The sequence below is a fragment of the Protopterus annectens genome, chromosome 1.part1 (genome assembly GCF_019279795.1).
Source record: "Protopterus annectens isolate FY-2018-M chromosome 1.part1, PAN1.0, whole genome shotgun sequence".
NCBI lineage: Eukaryota > Metazoa > Chordata > Ceratodontiformes > Protopteridae > Protopterus > Protopterus annectens.
This window is the reverse complement of record NC_056726.1, coordinates 648,203,824-648,228,159: the sequence shown is the minus strand read 5'-3', so window position 1 is coordinate 648,228,159 and position 24,336 is coordinate 648,203,824. Positions and strand designations below refer to the sequence as shown.

At 40.7% G+C, this 24,336-nt stretch overlaps 1 protein-coding gene across 1 annotated transcript in view; it reads right to left on the bottom strand.

Moving 5' to 3' along the window:
- FANCG (FA complementation group G) overlaps nt 1–20,435 on the bottom strand; it is a 1,917,581-nt gene extending 1,897,146 nt beyond the window's left edge. Inside the window, exon 1 of the mRNA XM_044077386.1 lies at nt 20,277–20,435. Within this exon, the coding sequence (XP_043933321.1) occupies nt 20,277–20,369 (93 nt within the window). The 5' untranslated portion in view covers nt 20,370–20,435. The remainder of the gene's footprint in view (nt 1–20,276) is intronic.
- Nucleotides 20,436–24,336: the final 3,901 nt, after the last annotated feature.

The following is a 24,336-nucleotide window of genomic DNA, read 5'->3' as shown; positions in this document are numbered from 1 at the left end:
TGTTTAGATTTTAACTCTAGTTTATGAATAACTAGAAACAGTACTGTGTTCCTATTATAACCCCTTGTTTCCCTCAGTTAATACCAATTTCTTTAACTTTGGCTAGAATCTGAAAGTGTCAATGTTTCTAGCCTTATGTTCGTATATGTCAGACCATGACAGCTTTTCATTCCACTCATAGATCAGGGAGCCTTTTTCGACACTCTGCATGTGGTTACCTTTCACATGGCTTTGGAGACATAGCAGTCTTGTATTTTACCCCCTCTACACTGTGAAAGCATAACAATGTCTATTATTCTTATAAATACATGAGCAAACTTGACCTTTTTGTAATATTTAATAATTAAATCTACTACCGTCTGCAGTTTACCTTCCATGTTATGTCAATAAGAAAAATATGAATTCAATCTACACAGCTTCTGCAAAAGAAAATCTTTTGAGCCTTGGAATTTACACTTGCACTTTTCCTTCTTTATTGGCAAAAGAAAACCGTTTTAAATATCTGGTCTGTAATTACATCACTCAGCATATTGAATGTTAATGTCTTGTGTACCTAGGTCTACAAATTAATCACCGTTTCATGTAACTTTACAATAGTGTCCTACAGATGATCCAGTTAGAATGTCCCATTAAAATATTAGCGTATAACATGTAAGCTGCATGATAACCATTTTCCTTATGAGTCAGCAAATGCAGTCTGCAAGAATTACATCTCACAAAGAAATCAGAATATTCTCAGTTCTGTCTTGACAGAATATGCAATAAATACATTCCAAAATAATGTTTGAAAACAAAGGCCCTTTGGATAACACAAAACACATTTTCTCTCTCTCTTTTGTGAATTTCCCCAAGACAGAAAGAGAATTTTTCTCACTGTTTAATATTCAGAAATATTGCGGTGGTGGTGCCACGGTAGCGTTGTTGCCTCACAGTAAGACGTTGTCCTGTTCGATTCTCAGCTAGAGCGTCTTCTGTGTGGAGACATGCGTGAATGGGCGTACCTTCGTTGAAGGTTGTGCGTCAGGGCTGGCAACTCGGCACGTAAAAATCTACTGCCAATCATTAACGGACCGCAGTTCCTCTGTGGAGACCCCTAACTGGGAAAAGCCGAAAGACACAACAACTATATGTTTACATACTGCAGATGTATAACATTTCCAAGAATCCATACCCTGAATATACCAAATGTCTTTTTACACTTTGAAACGAACCTCAACAATGATGTACACATACAACCTTGCAATTAGATTGTATGTTCAAGCCCCACCAGACAAACTTTTGCAAGTCTCTGCATGGTCACACAAACAAAATTTCTTTTAAACATAGTCGGGGGGGGGGAGGGTGCGAGTATGTGAGTGTCTCCAATATCCTATTACCCATGCACAAATCTGCAAATGCCTTTTATAGAAAAAAAAAAAAATCACAAAAATAATACAAAGCAAAAATACTGTTAAGAAAATCACGTGGAAAATATTCATTTTGTCATTACTAATATCTGTCATTTTAATGAATTGCATCAGCACTGCCAATTCCTCTCATTTTTATTTTTGCATTAAATAAAAATAACATAACATTCAAGTCTAAAAATCTGCACAATAAGCAAATGTAGTAGAAGTGGAAAAGATTAAACCTGGCAAATTTACAATAAAGAAATAACTGTTAGTTAAATTTTTTTTTTCTCTTATAATTCACCATGCATAGATTGTTTAATAGAATCCTGGATTAGCACTGGAAATATCAGTTTAGAATTTACAACTCATCTTGACATACATACAAACACATTTGGAGTTCATTACGTTAAAAATAAGACAAATTGTTACTGAATGACTGTCCAACAACCTCAGGGGTAGGACGTTTGTTAATTTGTCACATTTACTTTTCACAAAAGTAAATATTAAAAAAAAAATAAATAAACTAGAGCCTCACTCTGTGCAACAGATATCTTTCTATGGGTCTACTTCACTTGACCTAAAACCCATTTGACCAACATCCAATTGACCTAAATTTCATTTGACTGACTCCCATTTCACCAACATTTAAGACCTAGATTTGTTGTGGGTTTTCCTTCACCTGTGACTTGCTTGTGATAAAAAGAATTACTGTAACATAGTGCTGACTGTTAGAATTCTGATAATTATGAAGAAAGTAGTGTTGTAGCGTTTCTAAATGTGGATTTTTCTATTTACATTTTTATGGAAAGCATCTAAAGTAATTTGGCAAATGTTTTGTGCGTTCTCAGCAGTAGTGGCAGCGTGTAGAGTACTGTAAGGCAAGTTAAAGGTATATGCTCTTTTGCCCACTGTAGTGTGATCCCGGAGTTAGTATATATAATTGGGGGGTAGGGGGCATAGCCCCCACCCACCTAGTTTGGTTGTACACTGTCCCGTTTCTGTTAAGAGGGTTAAGTAAGCAGTTTTTAAGTTCTGGAATGGGATAGTTATTGATATTCTAACTGTGCTTGCCTATGGTTTAAGATTTTGTATGTTGAAATTCAGCATTGTAAGCTGTTAGTGAAATGGGAGTCAGTCAAATGAAATTTAGGTCAATTGGGTGCTGGTCAAATGGGTGTCAGTCAAATGTGTTTTAGGTCAAGTGAAGTAGACCTCCCTCTACTCATGCGAGCAAGCAGTGATCAAAGGTGTATCACTATCACATAATGAAATCACAGTGAAATGCATCTGCTCAAGCACTTTGTGTACATTACTTTGAAAATCTCTTGTATATGTCAATTTAAAGTCGCCGAAAAAGTATTTACTGAAAATGGACTTTGTCTTGATGTGTCAGTGCCTGGATTTAGTACACTCAGACACAATTCAGTATTCAATTCTTCTGGGAAGATACAGTTCAGTTGTTGAGACACAGAAAACCATGTAGAATTACATGACAAGTTCTCCTGAAAATTAATCTTGCATGTTTGTTTAATTTACAACATCCTTGGAAGGCACTGCTGACTGCACCACAAAAAAAAAAGTTAGATTTGAAGTTCCTTTGCCATAAAAGATGCAACAGTTTATACTAAGACAGTGTACTGGCATCTCTCTTTATATTTTTAATACAGTTTGCTATCATAATGTCGACTCACGGCTGTAAAGTCAGAATATGGACGACGCACCTCCTTGAATGTCACACTGTCGAATTTCGGTATACCTGACACAAATACCAAACATTGAAACTCCCTACTCCTCTGGACTCAGGAACAAACACTATCATGGGTCCAAAAGGGGGCAAGGGGGGATAGTTGGGAGAGTTGGTGTTCGACAATTTGCTGTGTGGTATGTAGGACATCACACAGGTGGATCTGACCACCTGTGGATCAACATAATGATAGTAAACCACAATAATGCATACACACACACACACCGGTCTCTCTCTCTCACTCACGACAACACCCTGCCTGTACAACATTTAAAAAGTCTCTGTCTGTTAGAAACTCTTTGTCATGTACATAAAGATTACTTCACTGAATCTCTACTAAAATCTACAGCTTCCATTAATGTCTTATAAACCTGAAAAGCAATTTATTAACTTGTAGCTTAGGGGATACTCCCTTTAAACTGCCTCAGTTAACTTGTATAACAAGATTGATTGTAAGCACGCAATAAAAAAATAAGGTGTGCACACCCATCCATGCATTTGGTGAGAATGACAAAATGCTGAAATGTACCTTTTCTTCAGTTTCTTCTTTTGATAAGACTCACACAGTAGTAAGCCAATGTCCTCTGCTCCAGTATCTTCTTTTTTCTGAAGATCTCTCTACTGAAACATTACAAGATTTATTTTAAATGACTGGTCAGAAATAATGGATCCCTTTTCCTTCCTTATTCACATCACTCCCTCCTCTGTCTGCCGTGCAGTGTCAAATTTTGCAGGCAGATGAGAAACAGACTTGATTCTTTTTACAAACTTGGCACTGCCAATATTAGTCAATTGTCAGTCAGTGCAGCAGGTTAATGCTGACCTTTCATGTTGCAAGGTTCAAAGTTTTTTGCCCATCCTTAGTATTTTTCCCTCAATTTATTAGTTCTTATTCGTATTAAATCCCTGCAGTCTATTGGTGAAAGACAGGACTAATATCCTCAGTGGGACGGAACCAGTTTGGAGTCTTTTTTTAATGGCTTTAATATCCTCGGTGGCAGGGTACAGTTTCACTACCTTTTTAGTGCCTTTAAAGCATGCTGTTTATGGTATCCCTTTATGTCTATTGGCCCCCCCGATCTACTTTGTATATATTGTACCTTAAAGGCATTTTCATGACCTAAAGGTGTCTCTGGTATCTAGTTTTCACCCCCATCCCATTTTATATGCAACTATCCTTAAGGTACAAGGTGAAAGTATAATTCCTTGTGGCTAGTGTTCCCCATGCCATGTCTTGATGAAGTACTACTGAGGCTAGTTCGTAAAGATGTGTCAGTGTTGTCAAATGCCCTCAACCCTCAAAAAAGAAAAAAAAAAATAAGTGCCCTTAAAGCACACTGTTAACTTATATTACCCGGTGACTAGCATTTCCCCCACCAACTACATTGCAGGATTTCATTGTTACTCTACAGGACCTTACAGGTATGACCATTCCCACCACACATACATTCCCACATTCATCACACACACACACACACACACACACACACACACACACACACACACACACACACACACACACACACACAATCCTTCACCCTCACTAACCCCACTACTGCAATCTCCCAGACAGAGATAAATTGACAAACGTAGACTCTTACATACACAAATGCACACACACCCAAACATTACCTGCCAGCTAAATTCCCCAGTATTTACCTCTACACCAATGGATGAACACAAGCTTTTGGCCATATTCATTACTAGAAATGGTTAATAGCGGCTGTGATAATTTACACAGCCAAGTCTTTCTCTTGCTGGGCTGTATAAATGCCTTCCTGCAAGCAGTTCCAACGGAAAGCATAAGGCTAACTGGCATATGCCTTTCCAGTGGAATGCCTCACTGGCACTTCGTATGGCCGCAGAGACAGCCCACTGCGGTGCTGCATCTTTCTAACATTTCTGAATCAGAAATGTTTACCATGAGGTGTATACCTTGTATATACTTGCTGGTAACCTTTCTTAATTGGGCCCAAAATGTATATAAATAAACAATATAAAAGTATGAGTATTAGCAGTACACTAGTAAAATGAAACAAATGAACAAGAGACATTTTGTTCATTGTGTCCACATAACATACCTGAAATTATCTAAAAGAGCATTTATATGGTTACAATTCCTGAATGCCTACACCATGGCTAGTTGTGATTACTGGCTGATTGGTGAGCCATTCTGTTTGAATGGGATCACAGCTTCATAGATGGCATTTTGCTTGAGTGCCATTTGGCCAAAGACTTTCAATGGGTCCACTTTCATCAAACACTGAAAGTCAAAAAACATGCAATAACTTGATCTTCTCCACAAACCAACAAATCAAGCAAGACCCTATACAACTACAGCTCTAATGTACACAATCTTATAACTTTAGATCCAAGTGGTTGCCTGTAAATATCCAATTTCCAGCCAGTATAAGCCTTCTAATGTATATAGGTGTGTACTAGGCTAATGGCCCTGGAGCTTTACAAGCCTAGCCCATAAGATTACCCTGGCAACGTACCACCCGACCTTAGATTCCAGTGCCTCTGTCGAGTAGAGCCACTGGAGTGATCCCTGGGGTGAATTTTCTATTTCCCATCCACTCATCAAGATTTCTCTTGAAGATGGCCAATGAGGTGCTCTGTTCGACATGTATGGGAAGTCTATTCCATAGCATGGGCAGTCTCTGGGTTATGAACCTGTCCCTTCAGCACGTTCTGTTGATTGTGGTAATGAGGTTGAAGTCAATGGAGCACGTGGTGCGGAGGGACTGGGATTTCTTTAGATGTAGCATTTCTAGCAGAGCTGGGTCAGACATGGCTTTGTAAATCAAGCAGAGATCGCCTCTAAGTAGACGATATGAGACAGAGTATAGTTGGAGTTTTTTTTTTTGAGCCTGACCATATAGGACAAGTGTTTAAGGCCTAAGATCCTCTCTGTGAGGTACTTTTGCAGCCTCTCCAGTTGTTTCCAAATGGGGCACTGTACTCGATGAGTGGCCTAATGAGGGAAAAGTAGAGGGAGACAATGACCTCTTTCTTCCTGGATGCAAAACCCTTAGTAATGAAATGTGCCACATAGAAGGACTTTCTGACCACAGGTTGCTGTCAACCTGTGTTCCCAGATCTCTTGCAACACCTTCTGTGTTCAGTGGACTACCATCGATGTGGTAGTTCATGGGAACTGGGTTTTTCCCAAAGGGGATGATGACACATTTTCTGGCATTGAGCGTAAGGCCATGGTTATGACACCGGTCGTTGGTCTCAGTGAGGCCTTTCTGTAGGATGTCAACATCACTTAGGGAGTTAATGGCTCACAACTTGCAATGGTCTGCAAACTTTGGCAGCCAGAGTCCCTTTGTGTTGGACTGGACTTCTGAGAAGTAGATATTAAACAGGAGAGGACCCAGGACCGATCCCTGTAGGACTCCACTCATGACTGGTCAGCAGTCTGACTTGGAGTCAGCTTTCACACTGTGGGTTCTGTTTGCCAGTTTGAAACCCACCTAGTGATATAGGGGTTGATGCCTAGCTTAGTGAGTTTTTCTAGGATTCCTGAGTGGGGAATGATATCAAAGGCCTTGGCCAGATCAAGGAAGGCTGTATGAACCACCCTGCCTTCATCCACAGCTCTGTTAACTGACTCAAAGAAGTCGACCAACAGGGCATGATCTACCCTTCACAAAACCAAACTGTGTGGGATCCAGAGTTTGGAGATTCCCTATATCCTTGTTTATTAGGTCCATGATGATGTGTTCCATAGCTTTGCATATCAGACTTGTCAGGCTAATGGGGTGATAGTTCCCAGGGTCTGTAGTCGCTCCACCTTTGTGGAGAGGGATGACTATAACAGTGCGCCATTCTGTAAGGACAAAGCCTGAGGTGAAGCTGTGACTGAACAAGGCACACAGGTGAGGTGCCAGTTCACTCTGTAATTCATGTAGAACACAGCCAGGGATATTGTCAGGTCCCATAGAAGCTGTATTCTTGTTGGCTCGGTATAGGAGGTACCATTGTGCAGTGGCTCAGAGCAAATCTAGGTATTGCCGTGGAGGTTCTTTACATAACTATAGAAGGCCTTGCGGTTGTCTTTACTATCTACTGCAATTCTGTTTTCATAGCTAGCTTTAGAAGATTTGATGAGGGATCTCAACTTTTTGTTGAGGCTGATAAGGGAGTTTTTCCAGTCTTGGGACCCTCACCTTATTCTACATCAGTTTCCTCCTCCTCCTGTTGTACAGTTTGTTTATGGCAGGGGACCACCAGATTGGCTTCCTTTTTTTGGAGGGAGAGCATCTTGGTTCTATTTGGGAATGGTGAGATCCATGCATTTGTGTACGTGTTCGTACAGTGTATTGGTGCATGATTCGATGAACATATTTATAAATAACTGTGTAAACTCCTAAATTTATATGAAACCTTACCTTCTCGCAACACTCCAACAAACAAGCTCTTTATCTTACTTCTATTACCTCCCATAGTTCATTCTTTAACTCTCATTTTTCTGTGATTATCTTGCCTCCTTTATTGCTTAAAGGTCATACTTGAAGTTTTCAGCAATATACTTTAGGTTATGCATCAAGAACCCCGAATTAAGTTTTGCTGGGTTTTTGTCACAAAGTACCATATCATATAAAGTATCATACCACACCATGAGGGCTTGGAGTGGTTTTATGAATATTTGTGTTTTCAACTCCAGTCTAGCGCATAACACCATCTTGACCGTATGTACATGTATGGAACTTGTGCTCGAAAACAATTTCTTTCGAGGGTCAGCTTTTTAAACAAAAGCAAGGAGTAGCGATGGGTGCCTGTTGTGCCCCCAGTTTTGCCAATATTGTGCTGGCACACTGGGAGGATTTATTTATTTTAAATTCAACTTACAAAGACTCTTGGGCACTATACGGACGGTATCTTGATGACCTGGTGATTTTCTGTAAGGGAAGTGAAGAGGAACTACATAGTTTCTTCATTTACATTAACCAAACCACTTCCTTCCTTAAATTCACCATGGCCAGAGACAACGACCAACTGAATTTTCTGGATGTAACAGTCAAAAAAGATTATGTAAACAAGGCCTTCACTTCTCATTTGTATAGGAAGCCAACATACTCAAACTCATTGTTGCATTTTGACAGCTGGCACCCAGTGCACCAAAAAAGAGCCCTAGTCAAGGGCCAGAATGGTAGGTTAGCTAGAATGGTGTCAGGACTGGTTGATTTTTTGAGTGAGTGTGCCAAGTTAAAAAACATGCTGACTGAAAACGGTTACCCTGGCAATTTTGTTCAGGACATTGCCAAGGAGGTGATTAGAAAAAGGGAAATTGGGACTTTTTTCTCTATTTTCCAATGAGAATGGTCCCACTGGAGCAATCCAGACTGGAGACAGGATAGTTTCTCAAGAGCTTTTATTCTTCCTTTTAGTGTTGACTTCTATGACATCAGGAACATTATATGTGGATCATGGGACATGTTCACTATTGATAACGAAGTACACTCAGTAGTGGGATACAACCCCACTATAATTTACAAGAGGAAAGTTAGTCTAAAGGGCCTATTAGAAAGAGACTCTAGTGCACTCACACTGGGTGGTTGTTACAAATGTGGGAGATGCAATCAGTGTCCAGCCATGTTTCAAGGTGAGGCCATCAAATTCACTGGTTATGGTACGGTAAAACCTAGGAAGAAATACTTCTGTTACTCAAAGGGGGTGGTGTATGTCGCAGTGTGTGATCTATGCGACAGTTTCTACACTGGTAAGACCAAAAGAGCACTGAGGCAAAGGGTGTATCAACACCTGTATGACATCAGGAATAAAAACCTAAACAGTGCTTTGTACAAGCACATTTGTGCATGCCCCCACACATACTTTTAAGTTTGGGACCATAGACCATATTGACCTTGGAGCAAGGGGGGGACCAACGGATGAATGGCTAGAATTTAAGGAATTAACATGGCAGATTAAAACTAACGCCTATCAAGTACCAGGTCTTAATGACAGAATTTCCTTGAGTTGTTTTAAAATTAAAATCGATGTATTTTTTATAGGTTTATTAGTTGTATTTTTAATTTGATTTTTTGCAAGAATATCAAGTTTTAACAATTTTATTAACTTTGTAAAAAAACTTTTTTTTTTTTTGAGTAAATTATGTAATTACATTGACCAATGGTTAGGTGGGGTAATGTATATATGTTTATCATGATCATGTGATTTTATTCTGAAGTCTTAAACTTGACGAAAAGCGCTTAAATAAACTTTGATTTTGCTGGTGGTCTGTTCTGCACGCTTCTTTCATCTATTTGCTGCTTTTGAGTGGTTTTAAAAATAAAAGTACAAGTACAAATACATATCAAATAATACAAAGCATGAGAAATATTGCCCACAGTGGAAAAATATCATGCAGACACATTTTAAGAAATTCACACAGTTAAAGTCAAAAGCTATTTACAATATTTACAGAGGGTGCAAGATCATATGGGAATTACGCTATAGAAGGTTATAGCCAGCTATAAGGTGCTTAGGAACTCAGGAGGATACCTTCCCAGGGGCTTTTGTTAAAGAGTTCTAGGTAGAGAGAATGCAGTTACATTTGCATTTGGAGGAGAGGTAGGTGTAAAGCTGAGTTTTTAAGTTGTTTGTGTTTGACACTGTCCTTAGTGTGGAAGGGAAAGAGTTCCATTTTTTATCTAAGGAGAAGGAGAGGAGAAGTTGTCTCGCAGGACGTTTAGGTTTGTGGACAGTAAGTTTTGGTGTTCAGATCTGAGAGTTCTACTTGGGGAGTATGGGGGAAGGATTTTAGAGCAAAGCATTTGGTTGGATTAAATATTAGTCTATGTGCTGTAGTTAGCTGGAGGAAGTCCAGGTAATTTGTGAATTATAACCAGTTGACGGACTAGGGGGTAACACAGTGATGAGTGGAATGTTTGGTTTTGGTGGAAATTTAGAAATTTTTTTATAACAGCTTTCAAGTTTGGAAGTGATGGAAGAGGATGGGCTAGTTAGTAGCGGGGCACAGTACAGAAGGAAGGGAAGGAGGTAAGAGGAGGCCAAAGTATGCCTGGTAGAAGTAGAGAGGAAGTGGCTGTTCCTGTATAGCATATCTAGTTTTTGGTGGGTTTTCTTTATATTTTGCCGAGTATGGATGTTGAACTTGAGGTGCTCGTCTATAGTTACACCAAGTAGTTTGGCAAAGAGAACAACTTTGATCGGAGAGTTGCTTTGGCTAAAGACTTGGAAGGAATTTTTATCAAAAGAGAAAAAGAGTTTGAGGGTGTGAGTAGTATTTTAGATTTGTTACCATTGAGAGAAAGGTGATTTTGGCACATTCAGATCTCAGTAGTTGAGAAGGCAGTCTGAGTTTTAGATACGAGTTCAGGGAGGTTAGAGGCAGAGGCGACAAGTGTAGAGTCATCTGCATATTGGATGACTTTGGCATTAGGAAGAGACAAAGTTATTGATAAAGATATTAAACGGCATTGGTCCGAGGATGGACCCCTGTGGTACTCCGGTAGGGGTGGGTAAGAAAGTTGAGGTGCCTTTTTTCCATTTCACTGCCTGAGCTCTATCTGACAGGATAGCTTGAGAACCAGAGATCTATGTCTGGCATACAAGACATTGTCAGACTCCACTCTGGTGGACCCCCTGCATATCAGCAAAACAAACAGTACAAGAATTACCCACTCTAAAGGCTTAAGCCTTGCCTGTGATACAAAAAGGACCTGCTAGAGAGACATATGTATCCCAGAGACCACCTCTTCTCTGGAACAGGCTCTGCATCCACGTGAAGCCTAATTCTTCCCTAAACCAGTTCAAGTACAACTCGGACAACTCATGGCCTATGTCATACATGATATGTTTCTTGTTTAAAAAAAATAAATAAAGGGTCAAGCAAACAAACAAATAAACCTTAGAGCTGAAAGAAAAAAATGTAACTTGGACAACTGGATGGGGAAAAGGAAATTTGGCTTTGTATTAGAACACTACCCCACCAGATGCACAGTAGTAAGGAACACCCAAACTTCATCCAACACCCTGCACAATGTTTTTTTTTTTTTATATGTGTGAATAATCATCATTAGATGTGCTTTCTCTACATGAATATTCATTCAGGATTGCCGGATGAAGAACAGGTATTAAATTGTATGTTGCTTATTCTGACTATGTAGGTTCATAGGTTGGTACTAAGCTATCTGCCCGAAGGCATTTATAAGCCTAATCAGAAGGTGTTGGCTTTTGCCACCCCCTTAGATTAGTTCCCTGTGCCTCTGTCCAGGAGAGCCACTGAAGTAATCCCCGAGGTAAATTTTTGTTTCCCATCCACTCGTCATGGTTTCTTTTGAAGAGTGTTAGCGAGGAGCTCTACCTAATGTAGATTGGGATCTTGTTCCACAGCATGGGAAGTCTCTGGGACAGGAATCTATCCCTCCAGCACGTCCTATTTATTGTTGTGGTGAGGTATAGATCCCTAGAGCGTGTGGCTCGAGGGGATAAGGTTTTCTTTAGGTGGAGCATGTCCGTCAATTCTGGGTTGGACATGGCCTTGTATGTCAGGCAGAGATCACCACTGAGTAGGCGGTATGCAACCAAGTACAACTGGAGTTTCTTGAGTCGGGCTGCATAAGGCATCTGTTTGAGGCCAGTGATCCTCTTGGTGAGGTACTTCTCTGGTCTTTCCAGCTGTTGCAGGTGTCTTGTAAGGTACATCCCAAATTGGGCATTGTACTCTATGATGGGTCTGATGAGTGATGAGTAGAGGGGCACAATGACCTCTTTTGATCTGGATGAGAACCCTTTTGTGATTAGGTGGGCCACGTAGAAGGATTTTCTAACCACTTTGGCAATGTGATTATCAAAGGTGTGATTACCATCTACTTGGGTCCCCAGATCCCTTATTACGTCTTCCATATTTAGGGGACTACCACCTATGTGGTAGTTTGTGGGTACTTTGTTTATTCCAAAGGGGATGACTATGCACTTTTTGGCATTTAGCTTGAAGCCATGATTTTGACACCAGGTATCCATCTCAGTGAGACCCTTTTGGAGGATGTCTGTATCGGCCGGAGAGTCAATTACAGCCACTAGTTTGCAGTCTGCGAACTTGGTCAGCCATAGTCCTCCATTGCTTGCCTGTACCTCTGAGAAGTATATGCCGAACAGGAGGAGTCCTAGGACTGAACCCTGGGGAACGCCACTTGTAACCGGTTTAGAGTCGGACCTAGCTCCCACAACTCTCACCATGTGGGTTCTGTCCGTGAGCCAGTTGGCAACCCATCTTGTGACGTAGGGGTTTATGTTCAGGCTGGTGAGCTTGTCTATAATACCAGAATGGTGAATGGTGTCGAAGGCCTTAGCGAGGTCTAGGTAGGCTGTGTGTACCACCTTTCCCTCGTCTATAGCCTTGGTAACTGTCTCAAAGAAGTCCACCAGGTTTACGAGGCATGATCTGCCCTTAAAGCCAAACTGGGTAGGGTCCAGTGTTTGGAGGTTCCCAATGTCTCTGACAACAAGTTCCATGATGATGTGCTCCATAGACTTGCAGACCAAGCTAGTCAGGCTTATAGGCTCCACCTTTGTGGAGTGGAATAACCGCTGCTGTGCGCTACTCTATGGGTATGTAGCCTGTGGAGTTTGAACAGTGTGCTTAGGTGAGGGGTTAGTTCATCTTTGAGCTCTTGTAGGACGCAGCCTGGCACACCGCCCAGTCCCACTGATGCTGTGTTTTTGGCTTTGCAGAGGGCTGTTTTAACCTGAGTGTCTGTGATTTCAGGGACTCTACATTCTTCTGGTATGGTTATGGGCCCTTTTGGAGGTGAGAGGGGGGTGAAGTTTGCGCTGAACCTGGCTGCCAGGATGTTGGCGATATCGGTCGGTTCAGTGTATTTTTTGCCATTCTGCACTAACTCCGAGCAGATCTGAGCATTGCCACTTAGATTCTTGACATAGCTAAAGAATGCCTTGTGGTTATCTTTGGAGTCCTTGGCAATTTTTCTTTCGAAGCTCGCCTTGGATGATTTTATGAGGGATCGTAGTTTCTTGCGGATACTGATCAGGGATGTCTTCCCTTCTTGAGATTTTACTCTTTTCTGTACTAGTTTCCTCCTCCTATTGTATAGCTTGTTTATGGCAGGAGTCCACCAGATTGGTTTCCTGTTCTTGGAGGAGTGAGTCTTGGTTTTGCTTGGGATAGCACGATCCATGCATTCTTGTAGCTGCCCATAGAATGCATTAGTACAGGATTTTGCAGCTTGGACAATGTTATCCTTTAGCATGGGGGCTTTGAAACTTTCCACCTCGGTCTTAAGTAAAGTGAAGTTTGCTTTTGAAACGTTTTTCACTGTGGTTTTCTTGTCTGGGGGTGGGGGCGGAATATGGATATCCAAAGTGATTTATTTATAGTCAGATCTAACCAGCGAGTGGTTGACCTCTGGTGTGGAACACCAGTCTCCCATGTTGGTGATGACCAGGTCCAATATGTTGTCACCTCTGGTGGGAGCGTTGACCAGTTGAACCAGGGCGTTTGAATTTATAAATTCTAGGAAAAGTTGGGCAAGGGAGTTGGCACTTGAATAGTTCTCCCAGTTAATGTTTGGGTAATTGAAATCACCCAATATTAGGGTGTTTGGTAGGACTGTTATGTTTCCCAGTGTTTCCAGAAATGCGGAATGGGGGTCCTGGGACATTGTGGGTGATCTGTAGCAAACTACAATTTGAATTGCAGTTTTGCCCATTGTTAGTTGCACGTGGATGATCTCTGAAGCATTGTGTTGTGCCACTAACCTGGAGGGGTGGGTATCCTTAATGAATATGGATATGCCCTCGCCTTTTGTACTTTGGTTTGGATTCTGTGGCCGAAATGTATGGTATGAGTTGTAGCCTGGTAGTGCTGGGGTGCTCTCTGGAGCCTTAAACCAGGTTTCTGTTACTGCACATATATCGATTTTCTCCATACTGAGGAGTGCCTCGAGTGCGTGCATTTTGAGGTTTAGACTTTTGGCATTGAGTAGCATTACCCTCAGTTTTTTGTTACTTGTGCTATTTACGGCGGTGGGTTTGTCTTTTGAGCCTTGCCTAAAAAAGGCACTATGGGGGTGGCAAGAGCCTTGGTCAGTATTCAAAAGCCTAAGGGTGACAGGTGCAAGCCGTCTCTAGCGAAGCAGCGTGGCTTGTCGAGCATGTCATCCCAGGCGGACAGACACTGGATCCCCTTTGAATGACACCAGAAACTTAGCCAATTGTTGAAATTGAGAATTTTTTCTATATACCGTGGTATCATTCTTGGTGAGGGCAGGATGCTACTCCGGGTCAGGGTCATACCGGCCTGGGCTACGTGATCAGAGAGCTCTTCTATGTCTCTCTTCATGTAGTCCAGGGAGGTATGGCTCACGTCATTCACACCAACATGGACAATGACAGAGTTATATTTGTACTTGTTCTGGAGTGACCTGAGTGCTTGTGTTATGTGGCGGATCCTGGCACCCGACAGGCAGCCAACAGTAACCTTCTCCTTATTCAGCCTAGTGAGTGGGACGTCAGTGTGCCTGACTATAGAGTCACCTATTACTAGTATGTTGGGTATGTTATTTTGCCTTAAGGGCTGTGATTGCATGGCACACTAGTTTTGTGAAGTATGTGTTTCATGGTTTGTGTTGGGGGGGTGGAGGTCGCTTGGATGTTTGCTTTGGAGGTCTCTGTTGGTTTTGCAGATTTTTATTTAGAGCCTCCGAGTATGTTTTCATGTATTTGTGTGTGTTTTTTGCCGGTGCTGGTTTAATGGGTCTATGTAAGACTGGTGGTGTGATGCAAGTATTTTCCTTCTCCTCTTGACTGTCTGATCCATTCTTGGGTTGAGAGAGCTTAGCCTCTAGTCTGGCTGTATAACTGCATCACTCGCATTTATTAGCATTTGGTGGTAGGAGGAGGGGGTTTGTCTGTGTACATGAGGCAGTTGTAACATTGCCTCAAAATGCCCAGATTCACCAGTTGGACTGGAGAGTACACCTGAAACTGCCCTTTGGACATGCCTGGATAGGTACAGTGTTTCTTTACTAACTGTTTTACTGGATGGCTGGTAAGGTCGAATAGAGAGCCTTGTCCTTCTGTACAGTACAGGAGGGTCTAGTGCTAGGGTTTATAACTGCTTGCTAAAGTTTTGAGCAAGTGCCGGGCAGAGAAATGAATGACTTGAGTGCTTAAGTTGAAAGTTTGTCTAGTTCCAAGGGAAAAATTGAAGAGGAGACTTTATGGAGCCGGGAATAGTTTAACCCGGGCTAACCGGCGCTGCCCGGCGTGCAAAACCAGGCAAATACGGTATTTATAGCAGAAAATGAAAGAGATAGAAATTAGCCCAAAATGGCCAATAAACTACTAATTTCTGGGCTGAAACCACTCCTCCAGGGATAGATAGGCTGCTCAAAGCTCCCCTCTCTCACAGGTGAACAGAGAAACTTCCTTTTGTCCAAGTAAGTTATGGACAAACACAGAGATTTGTAACACAGCCCTGAATTCAGCACTAACCTGAAAACTGGACTATACTAGCTTAGAAAGGCGGGAAGCAAGTGTGTGTATATACACACACACACACACACACACACACACACACACACACACACACATTTTTTTTTCCAGAAAATAAAAGCATATACACTCAAAAACACAGTTTAAAAGCACAGAAAAGGATACTTTTTGTCAAATATCGCAGATCAGAGTTGTAGTCAATGCCCCCAGTAATAAAAGTAGGAAGAAACACAATAAGTAAAAGCAGACGAATAAAGTACAATTATATATATATATATATATATATATATATATATATATATATATATATAAATAAAAACAATGAAAAACGAACAAACTGACTTAAACAAGTTACCCAATTAACCAGTAAAAAGCACAAAACTGAGCCCTGTTCCAGTAGTCTTCAATCAGACAAGTTCTAACTGCACACCCCTGCTTACTAGGGTGCAGGGGAACCTTCTCCAAAAAAAGATGGCCTGGATCAGTGCTCAAGTTATACAAACAAATCTAGATTCAGCAGGCCTGAATCTGGTCTATGCTACAGCAACAAGGCGCACCAATTTCAGAAAGAAACAGTTCAAATAAGCAGGCACAATAAGCCTGTGACCAGAAATTCCCAGCTCAGAAGGGCAGAATCCAGCCTCTCCACCCACAACAGTGCAGACCACAAATCTTCTTAACGTAAAACAGCCTGTATAAAGCCCAAGTGCTTAAACCAAAAGACTTAGAATAATGGTTACAATTTAATCAGACTACAACCAAGCAGTAATAAATGCAGCAGAATAAATAAAATTGGAGTACTTTTAAGAAAAGCAAAATAAAGCAGGAAGAAACACAAATACAGTAAAAGCAAATGAATAAAGTGCAAAAAAAATTTTTTAAGAACCTAAGTGGGCTGGCTTCTCAAATCTTCTCTCTGTATTAAGTAGAGTGAACATTAGACTCAGAATATGATCTAACTGTACTTTGTTAAGTGAGCAAATGAGATGGACCCAGGAGGAGTGTTCTAATGCAGACTTACAGGAGGGGCTGGCAATTCCAGAGCCACCAACACAGGGAGGGTGGGGAACTAACTGCAGAGAGACACACAGCACACTGTTCAGAAACACACAATTAGGAAACAGAAAAAATGAAAATACAGTACTTTTAAAACTGCAAGTTTGTACTTAACAGAAGACTAAAATTCACTACAGCAAGTTTCACTTAGCTTCAGCTTGTAATCCAGATGTTTGTAGCCAAGCAAGTCCCTGTATTTATGTGCTTATGTTGAACTAGTAGTTCCACTACTAGTGTGGAAGCTGCTTTCAATAACTTCAAAAATAAATGCAATGCATTTGCATAAAGATAATAGGATTAGCAAGGTTACATTTCTTGCTGTTTTCTCCTAGTTTTCCTAGTGTAATATATAATGCCATTCAACAAGTGCTGTGCATATGCATGTTGATCGGCAAAACCTTTTAACAATGAAAAGGCTGGGGACAAATTGATAACAAGAATGTATACAAAAACTACAGAAATGTCCACATATTATTTAGTGATGATCATTCAAGATTCTAAGATATCATGCAAACTGCTGGTCGAGGGCAACAATTAAATGTTATGCATACATTTGGCATTATTTACTGACTTTAATCCTTAGCGATTTACCAGAAATGCAAATTTCAGAGAGACAAAGGAAATTATGAGCCAATATCGGAGACCGAATATCCCTTTTAACACCACTGTCAGACTCTGTGCTAAAAGGATTGCTTTGCTGTGTCCAAGTCACTTTTCACACCCGAACTTTGAAATGACTCAGTGCTAAGAGCACTGCTACTTCCCACTGTCTGGTGGAAAAGAACTCTGAACATCTTTAAAAAAAAAAATGAAGAAATCCCTTCTCGCTGTTGCAGGAGGGCAGGCCTCCCTGTACCCCCACCCCATCCCCCACATAAATATACCAACTCAGAGATTGCACAACTTTAACAAACATGGTAAACTACGATTAAACAATGAATATTCACAATTACAGTGGCAAATCTGCATGACTGATCAATTATGCATGATTAATATGCCATATCACACGCCTTTTCCATGTCAATCACTTTCACCACGCTCACTTCTGCACAGAAATGCCAGTGGGGTAGTGTTCCAATACAAAGTTGGAAATTCATTCTTTTTTGGCACCTATGTCTCTAATGGACACGGGTAGCCTGTAAATGGTTCATCTCCCAGGCTGTTGCTTGTAAATGCTGCACCTCCCAAGTCCTTGCTTACACCTATCAATAGTACCAGCACTTGTCAGAGATTTGGGATGCACAGTTAGGCTTAAAAAGGCCCTTGTGGTGGTTAGCCTACTAAACAACTATGAACCTTTGTTTGTTTGTGTCTTTCGGCTTTTCCCGGTTAGGGGTCACCACAGCGGAACTCCGGTCCGCTAATGATTGGCAGTAGATTTTTACGTGTTGGCTTGCCGGGCCTAACGCACAACCTTCAACGAAGGAACGCCCATTCACGCATGTCGTCACACAGAAGACGCTCAGAATCGAACGGAACAAGCAACGTCTAACTGTGAGGCGACAACACTACCGCAGCACCACCACTGCAGTATATGAACCTATAAAAAAAAAAAAAAAAAAAAATCTATCAAGGAGCCACATTGTTGGCCTGACCCTTTTTATATATATATATATATATATATATATATATATATATATATATATATATATATATATATATATATATGGGTTCCTATGACTTCATCGAACTGTCAAATCACCGACACTCACCTCTTCGACACCAAACCATCGACGTCCATATCATCGACAATTCCGGTAAGCGATCTTCCCCCTTACAGGACCCATGGTAGCGCTTTCAAGGTAAATTATACGGAATCACGTAAACCCTAATCATTGTAACACAGGAACAAGCGCTACCATGGGTCCTGTGAGGGGGAAGATCGCTTACCGGAATTGTCGATGGTTTGGTGTCGAAGAGGTGAGTGTCTGTGATTTGACAGTTCGATGAAGTCATAGGAACCCATATATATATATATATATATATATATATATATATATATATATATAAATATAACATCATTAAGTTAGGGTTAGGTTACCGTCCTTAATTAGCATGGAAATTTGTTCCCTAAAAGGGTGATCAAACTATTTCTCAAGAGTTTCACTTGCTATTCTAGCAATTCCATGACTCGCATTTAAACATACCTCTAAACCTTTATTTATCCATGGCACCAGCAAAATTAATCTACTTCCTGATTACATCCCAAACCTCCCTACAAACAGAAAGTTTAGATGTCGGTTAAAAAATGTTTTTGTTCTTTGATGTCAAATGTAAATCTAATGTTAATAGAATGAATCACTTTGCATTCCTAAGAATTTAACTTGGTTCAATGTACACTAAAATCCAATTCCTAGATGACGCTTTATCCCAGATCAACACAAATACAAATGGAATGCAGATAGACCTATGGCTGTTCTTGAACTGCAATTAAATAAAATTTGACAGCAGTTTCAGTGATGAAGTCTTAGGTTTTGACTGTTTTCTTCTGATTTTCCTTAAAATAATATAACCATTTAATACCCAAGGTATGCTTTTGACTTATAGCTGTTTCTTATTATTTACTGTTCGTTTTGTTTTTATTCAGTGTTAACATGATCCCAAAAAACTGCTGTTCCTATGAGCAAAAATATATTATTATTATTATTATTATTATTATTATTATTATAGGACTATTTCAAGTCACCATGTAAGTCATTTACAGATGCAGCCATTTACAGTTCTGACATGCAAACATACACAAACTTACAGCTCCCAACTATTTTTACAGTCATAATTATGGACAAAGCAACATGAGGAATGCAAAGTTCCAAATTACGGTCCACACCTCTCAAATGACCCTGACTTTCAAGGATGTCCCTGATTTGACTAAAATGTTAGCTCTGTCTCTCTTAATCCCTCCTAAAATTGATAACTTTGGAGAAAAGGTGGTGAATTACACTCAATAAATAATGATAATAATTAGACCTGCAGACTTTTTACTTAAAAAGTACATGAAATCTTATTCTATTATTCTGTCAAATGCCTCATGTTAACAGTATTACTACTGATTTAAAAGGGTCCCTGATAATTTCTGGATTTGTCCCCGATTCTGCCGAGATCTTCCCTAACTGGCTGAGAGGTATGTCAGGGACACTTTTTAAAATACTGCTAACTTAGAAAAATGAGAGAAAGAGACTGTGAAATAACATTTACTTTCTGGTGTAAAAATGCAATCAGTACTCAGTGACTGCAATCATCCACTTTTTGTAAAAAAAACAAAAAAAAAAACAGACTTTTAGAAAGGGCAGAGCAAAACTGAGCCAAAAATCAGGGTCATTTGACAAGTACGCACTATGCAGTGCTATGCGTGCGAACTACTACACTGTGACTCAACACCAGCTAAGATGTACACATCAAGATCATTATCCTAGTTTTAAAATAAAATCAGTTAATTCAGAAAAACTAAGCAAAGCACTCAAAATACTTCTACTGTTTACTTTAACATTCCCGTTGTAACTTCAATACAACCAGACAAGGTGCTAGTTCAGTTTACCGAAAGCATATTTATTTACCACTCATAAGAGAGAAAAGTCAAATAAAATTAATAAAAGTACCCTCCATTGCCTGACAACGTCATTATTCTCTTCGATCCAATCATGTAGGGTAGTTGCTTCAATAAAACCAAGTTCAACACTCCGGGCCATCATGCACTTGTAAAATACAAAACTAAAGTCAAGTACCCCGCGCACCCGAAATTGCTGCTTCTGACTGAATCTAAGTATCCAATCTATTTGCAAATGAACTGTGCACGCCTACAAATACGCGTTACGTAAACTCACGGAGTACGACAATTGGTTTGAGAATTACATTATGGTGTTGATGTTAGTAAAAAATAGTGTTTTAATGCTTAGCGCCTAGGCATACGCGAAAAATTATAGATTGAAAGATTTGCAAAAAAAAAAAAAAAAAAAAAAAAAAAAAAGATTTAATTTTTGCCCGATGTTGCCAGCTTGTTAAATATTGAAAGTATGTAGTGTGGAATGTGAATTTCTACAAAAAGTGCACTCTCAGCTAATGTAAATAGCTTATGTTCAGGTTACCTTCGTAAACAGTCACTGTTCCTCTTTATCTGTGGTTGATTCTCTACAATGTACCTGATTTTGCTCTTTTTTTAACAGTGATCACACAGTAATTAAATAATGCCAGACTGACAGGTTTCATTTTTCGTAGAGTAAGATCACTTCGTTGTGTTAAGTTATTTTTATAAATTTTCTGAACCAATAGTGTCACCGACTAAACTCTTGGTTCATAGGTTGTTACTAGACTAACAATTACTAGGGCCTTTACAAGTAGAATCGCCCACTCCAAATCAGATAACCATTTGGGTCCGTCAATAGTATTTGGGGGGGGGGGGGGATTAGTAGGCAAGTAGCTAATGATTTGTAATGGGGGGGGGGTTAAGATAATCTTCTGCTTTCGGCTTTTCCCGGTTAGGGGTCGCCACAGCGGATCACCTGTCCGCTCATGATTGGCAGTGGAGTTTTACAGTGTCGAGTTGCCAGCCCGGCGCCCAACCTTCCACAGAAGGCATACACACACTCACGCCTAGGCCCAATTTAGAGTGTCCAATCCACCTACAGCATATCTTTGGGATGTCGGAGGAAACCCACGCAACCACAAGGAGAACATGCAGACTCACTTTTCTTATTTACGTCTTTTGGCATAAGGGAGACAAGAGTCAGACCTTGTGTAAATTTATGATTTCCAATCCAGTTGTCAAGGTTTTGTTTGAATTGGTTCAGGGATGAATTCTATTTTAAATGGGTGGGGACTTGGTGAGCCTATTCAAAAGTGCAGGGATCCTTTGGGTAAAATATGTGCCTCTACAGCACATTCTGCTTATACCACAAGCGAAGTTCAGATTCCTGGATCTAGTGTTTCTGGTGCTGTTTATTTTGTGCTTGTGCAACAGATCCGTCAGGGCTGGGTCTGATGATCCTTGTAAGCCAGGTAAAGATCCCCTCTCAGCAACCTGAAGGAGACTGAATGTAGAGACAGAGCCTTTAGGCAATCAGTGTAGGACAGGGTATTCATACCCTGAATTCTCCTGGTGAGAAACCTCTGTGGGTGCTACAACTGTTGCAAGTGTATGATTAGATACATGCCAAAGGGGGCATTGTATTTGATGATAGGTCTGAGGAGGACCACGTAGAATGGTACTATAACTTCCTTGGACTTGGATGCCATACTCTTGCATATAAATTGGGAGACGTAGAATGATTTTCATATTATCTTAGCTACATGTTGATCAAAGGCCAGATTGCTGTCTACATATTTTCCCAGGTCCCTCACTACTGGATCTACTCTTACTGGTATTTTATCGATGGAGTAATTAACTTAAGTTGACTGTTTCTCAAAGGGCATTATAATAAATTTTTTGGCATTGAGTTTTAGAACATGGCTTTGCATCAGTCATCTGTCTGTGTTAAACCCACTAGTAAGATATTTGTGTCTTGGGGGAATATATAATAGTTCCCAATTTGCAGTCATCTCTGAATTTGGTAAGCCAGAGGCCTCTGATGTAAGCTTGGATTTCCAAGAAGTAGATGCCAAATAGGAGCAGGACCAGCATGGATCCCTGGAGTACTCCACTAGTGACCAGTCTCTTGGTGGAGATGGTCTCACCAATCCTGAAATTTTGGGTCTTGTCTGCAAGCTAGCTGGCAATCAAGCAAGTTATGCAATGGTGTACAACTAGCTCAAAGAGCTTGTTAGCAATGTTAGAGTGGGGTATTGTATCAAATGCCTTATCCATGTAAAGATACAGTGTATGAACTGTTTTACCCTTGTCCATTGCCTTGTTGACCCTCTCAACGAAGTCTACCAGGTTAAGTAGGCATGACCTTCCCTTAAAAAAGCCAAATTATGATTGGTCTAGTGTCTGTAGATTGCCAATGTCCTTATTTGTCATTTCTGTGATAATTCCTTCCATGGCTTTGCATATTAGGTTTGTTAGACTGATAGGTCTGTAGTTCCCTGGATCAGATGATAGTCTGCCCTTGTGAAGCAGAATTGATAATGTTCTTTGTGCTTCACTGTTGCAGTTCTAACTAATAAGATTTCTTTCTTTGGAAGCCCTTGGCCAGCAAAACTACCAGAAAATGTTCCCCTCCTGAAGCCAACACACACCCAGTCCAATGCCATGATGTCTGGATATAAAGGGAGTCAGCCAGTGCCATAACCTCATTTCATTCTTGCCTTCAGAGCATGAAGCAGATTGATAGCCAATGCATCATTCAGTCTGCACCAGAGAAAGAAGACCTACAGCTAAGTACCCTGTTGGGGAACTCGTGACTCGAACAATGTTAGAGAATGTTAATAACTGTCTCCACTGTGGCAAGCATATACCACACCAGGACTTTCATTTTTATTTTTTGTGTATTACTTATTTGGGCCAAACATGACATTCCTGTCAGTTCTGTGCTCACTTTAATAGTAAAACAATCAAGCGTGGGGCAGAGATTTCATATAAACATTTTAGCGAGTTATTAGGACCTTTGTGTACTATGTCATCCACCGGTCAAGCTGAAGTTGATCTCCCTGGGTGTAAAAAGGAAAAGCACCCCAAATTAGAAGTTTGGATGACACTCATTCACTGACCGCCAGTCCATCTAGGCTTGTGATCATCAAAGAAGGTGAGATGTATTTGCAATCCCCACAGACCTATATCGAGACCCATTCAGAGTCTGCAGGTCCCCCTACTTCCCTACAAGCTAAAGGACTTAACTCGTCAGTTAGGTCCAGGGCTGCTTTGCAGGTTCTGGCTTCCAACGACCTCTCTAAAACTGATGACAGAGTCTCTCATCATCAGGAGATTGCCTTGGCTCACCTCCCTCGGATTCAGCTGTCTGTCCATGTCCTGGCCATACTGTGGATGTGGCCATTAGGCCTAAGCTGAAGGTCTCACATAAAAAAACTCCATCCACCTTGCCCAAGCCTAGGTCTACCAGTTTCCCCCCTCACAACTCAGGCCTATCAACAAGAGCTAGATAGGTTGGCTGAAGATTTGATTTCCTTGGACAGATCCAGATGCGTCCCTCTCTCTGAATCTTCTCCTGTTAAAAGAGAGATACTTTTGAATCTGAGGTTGATAATGATAATAATGAATCCATCTTTGAGGAGTGTTTATCTGTTGCTTCCTATGAGGATTCTGATTCTAAGGAGAACCTTGCCTCAGCTCCCCCCCCATCCTGAGGACATTTCCTTTGGGAAGGACTTACATACCCTGAGGGAACGCTTCAAATGGGAAGCTCAGGACTATCCACAATCTAAAAAGAGGGTTAGGGAATTTATAAATCTCCCTTAGCATAAACCCCTTGCCATTCCCCTGGTCTTAGAGGTGGTGGATGATGTCTTGCTGGATCCTTCACTGCAACCTGACTTACTTCCCCCCTGCCCTCAAGAAACCTGACAGATTTTACAGGGCTCTGGATTCCAACAAACACCTTTTTAAGAACACTGTAGCAGACCTTGAAGTGGTGACTCGGGGAACAAAAGCTATTACTCCCAAAATCCCTTTACCAACTGACAAACAAAGCAGAGCCTTAGGTTTAGAAAGAAAGTCTACACCTCTGCTACCCTCAACGTGAGAGCTTTGAACTGCCAGTTTCATAT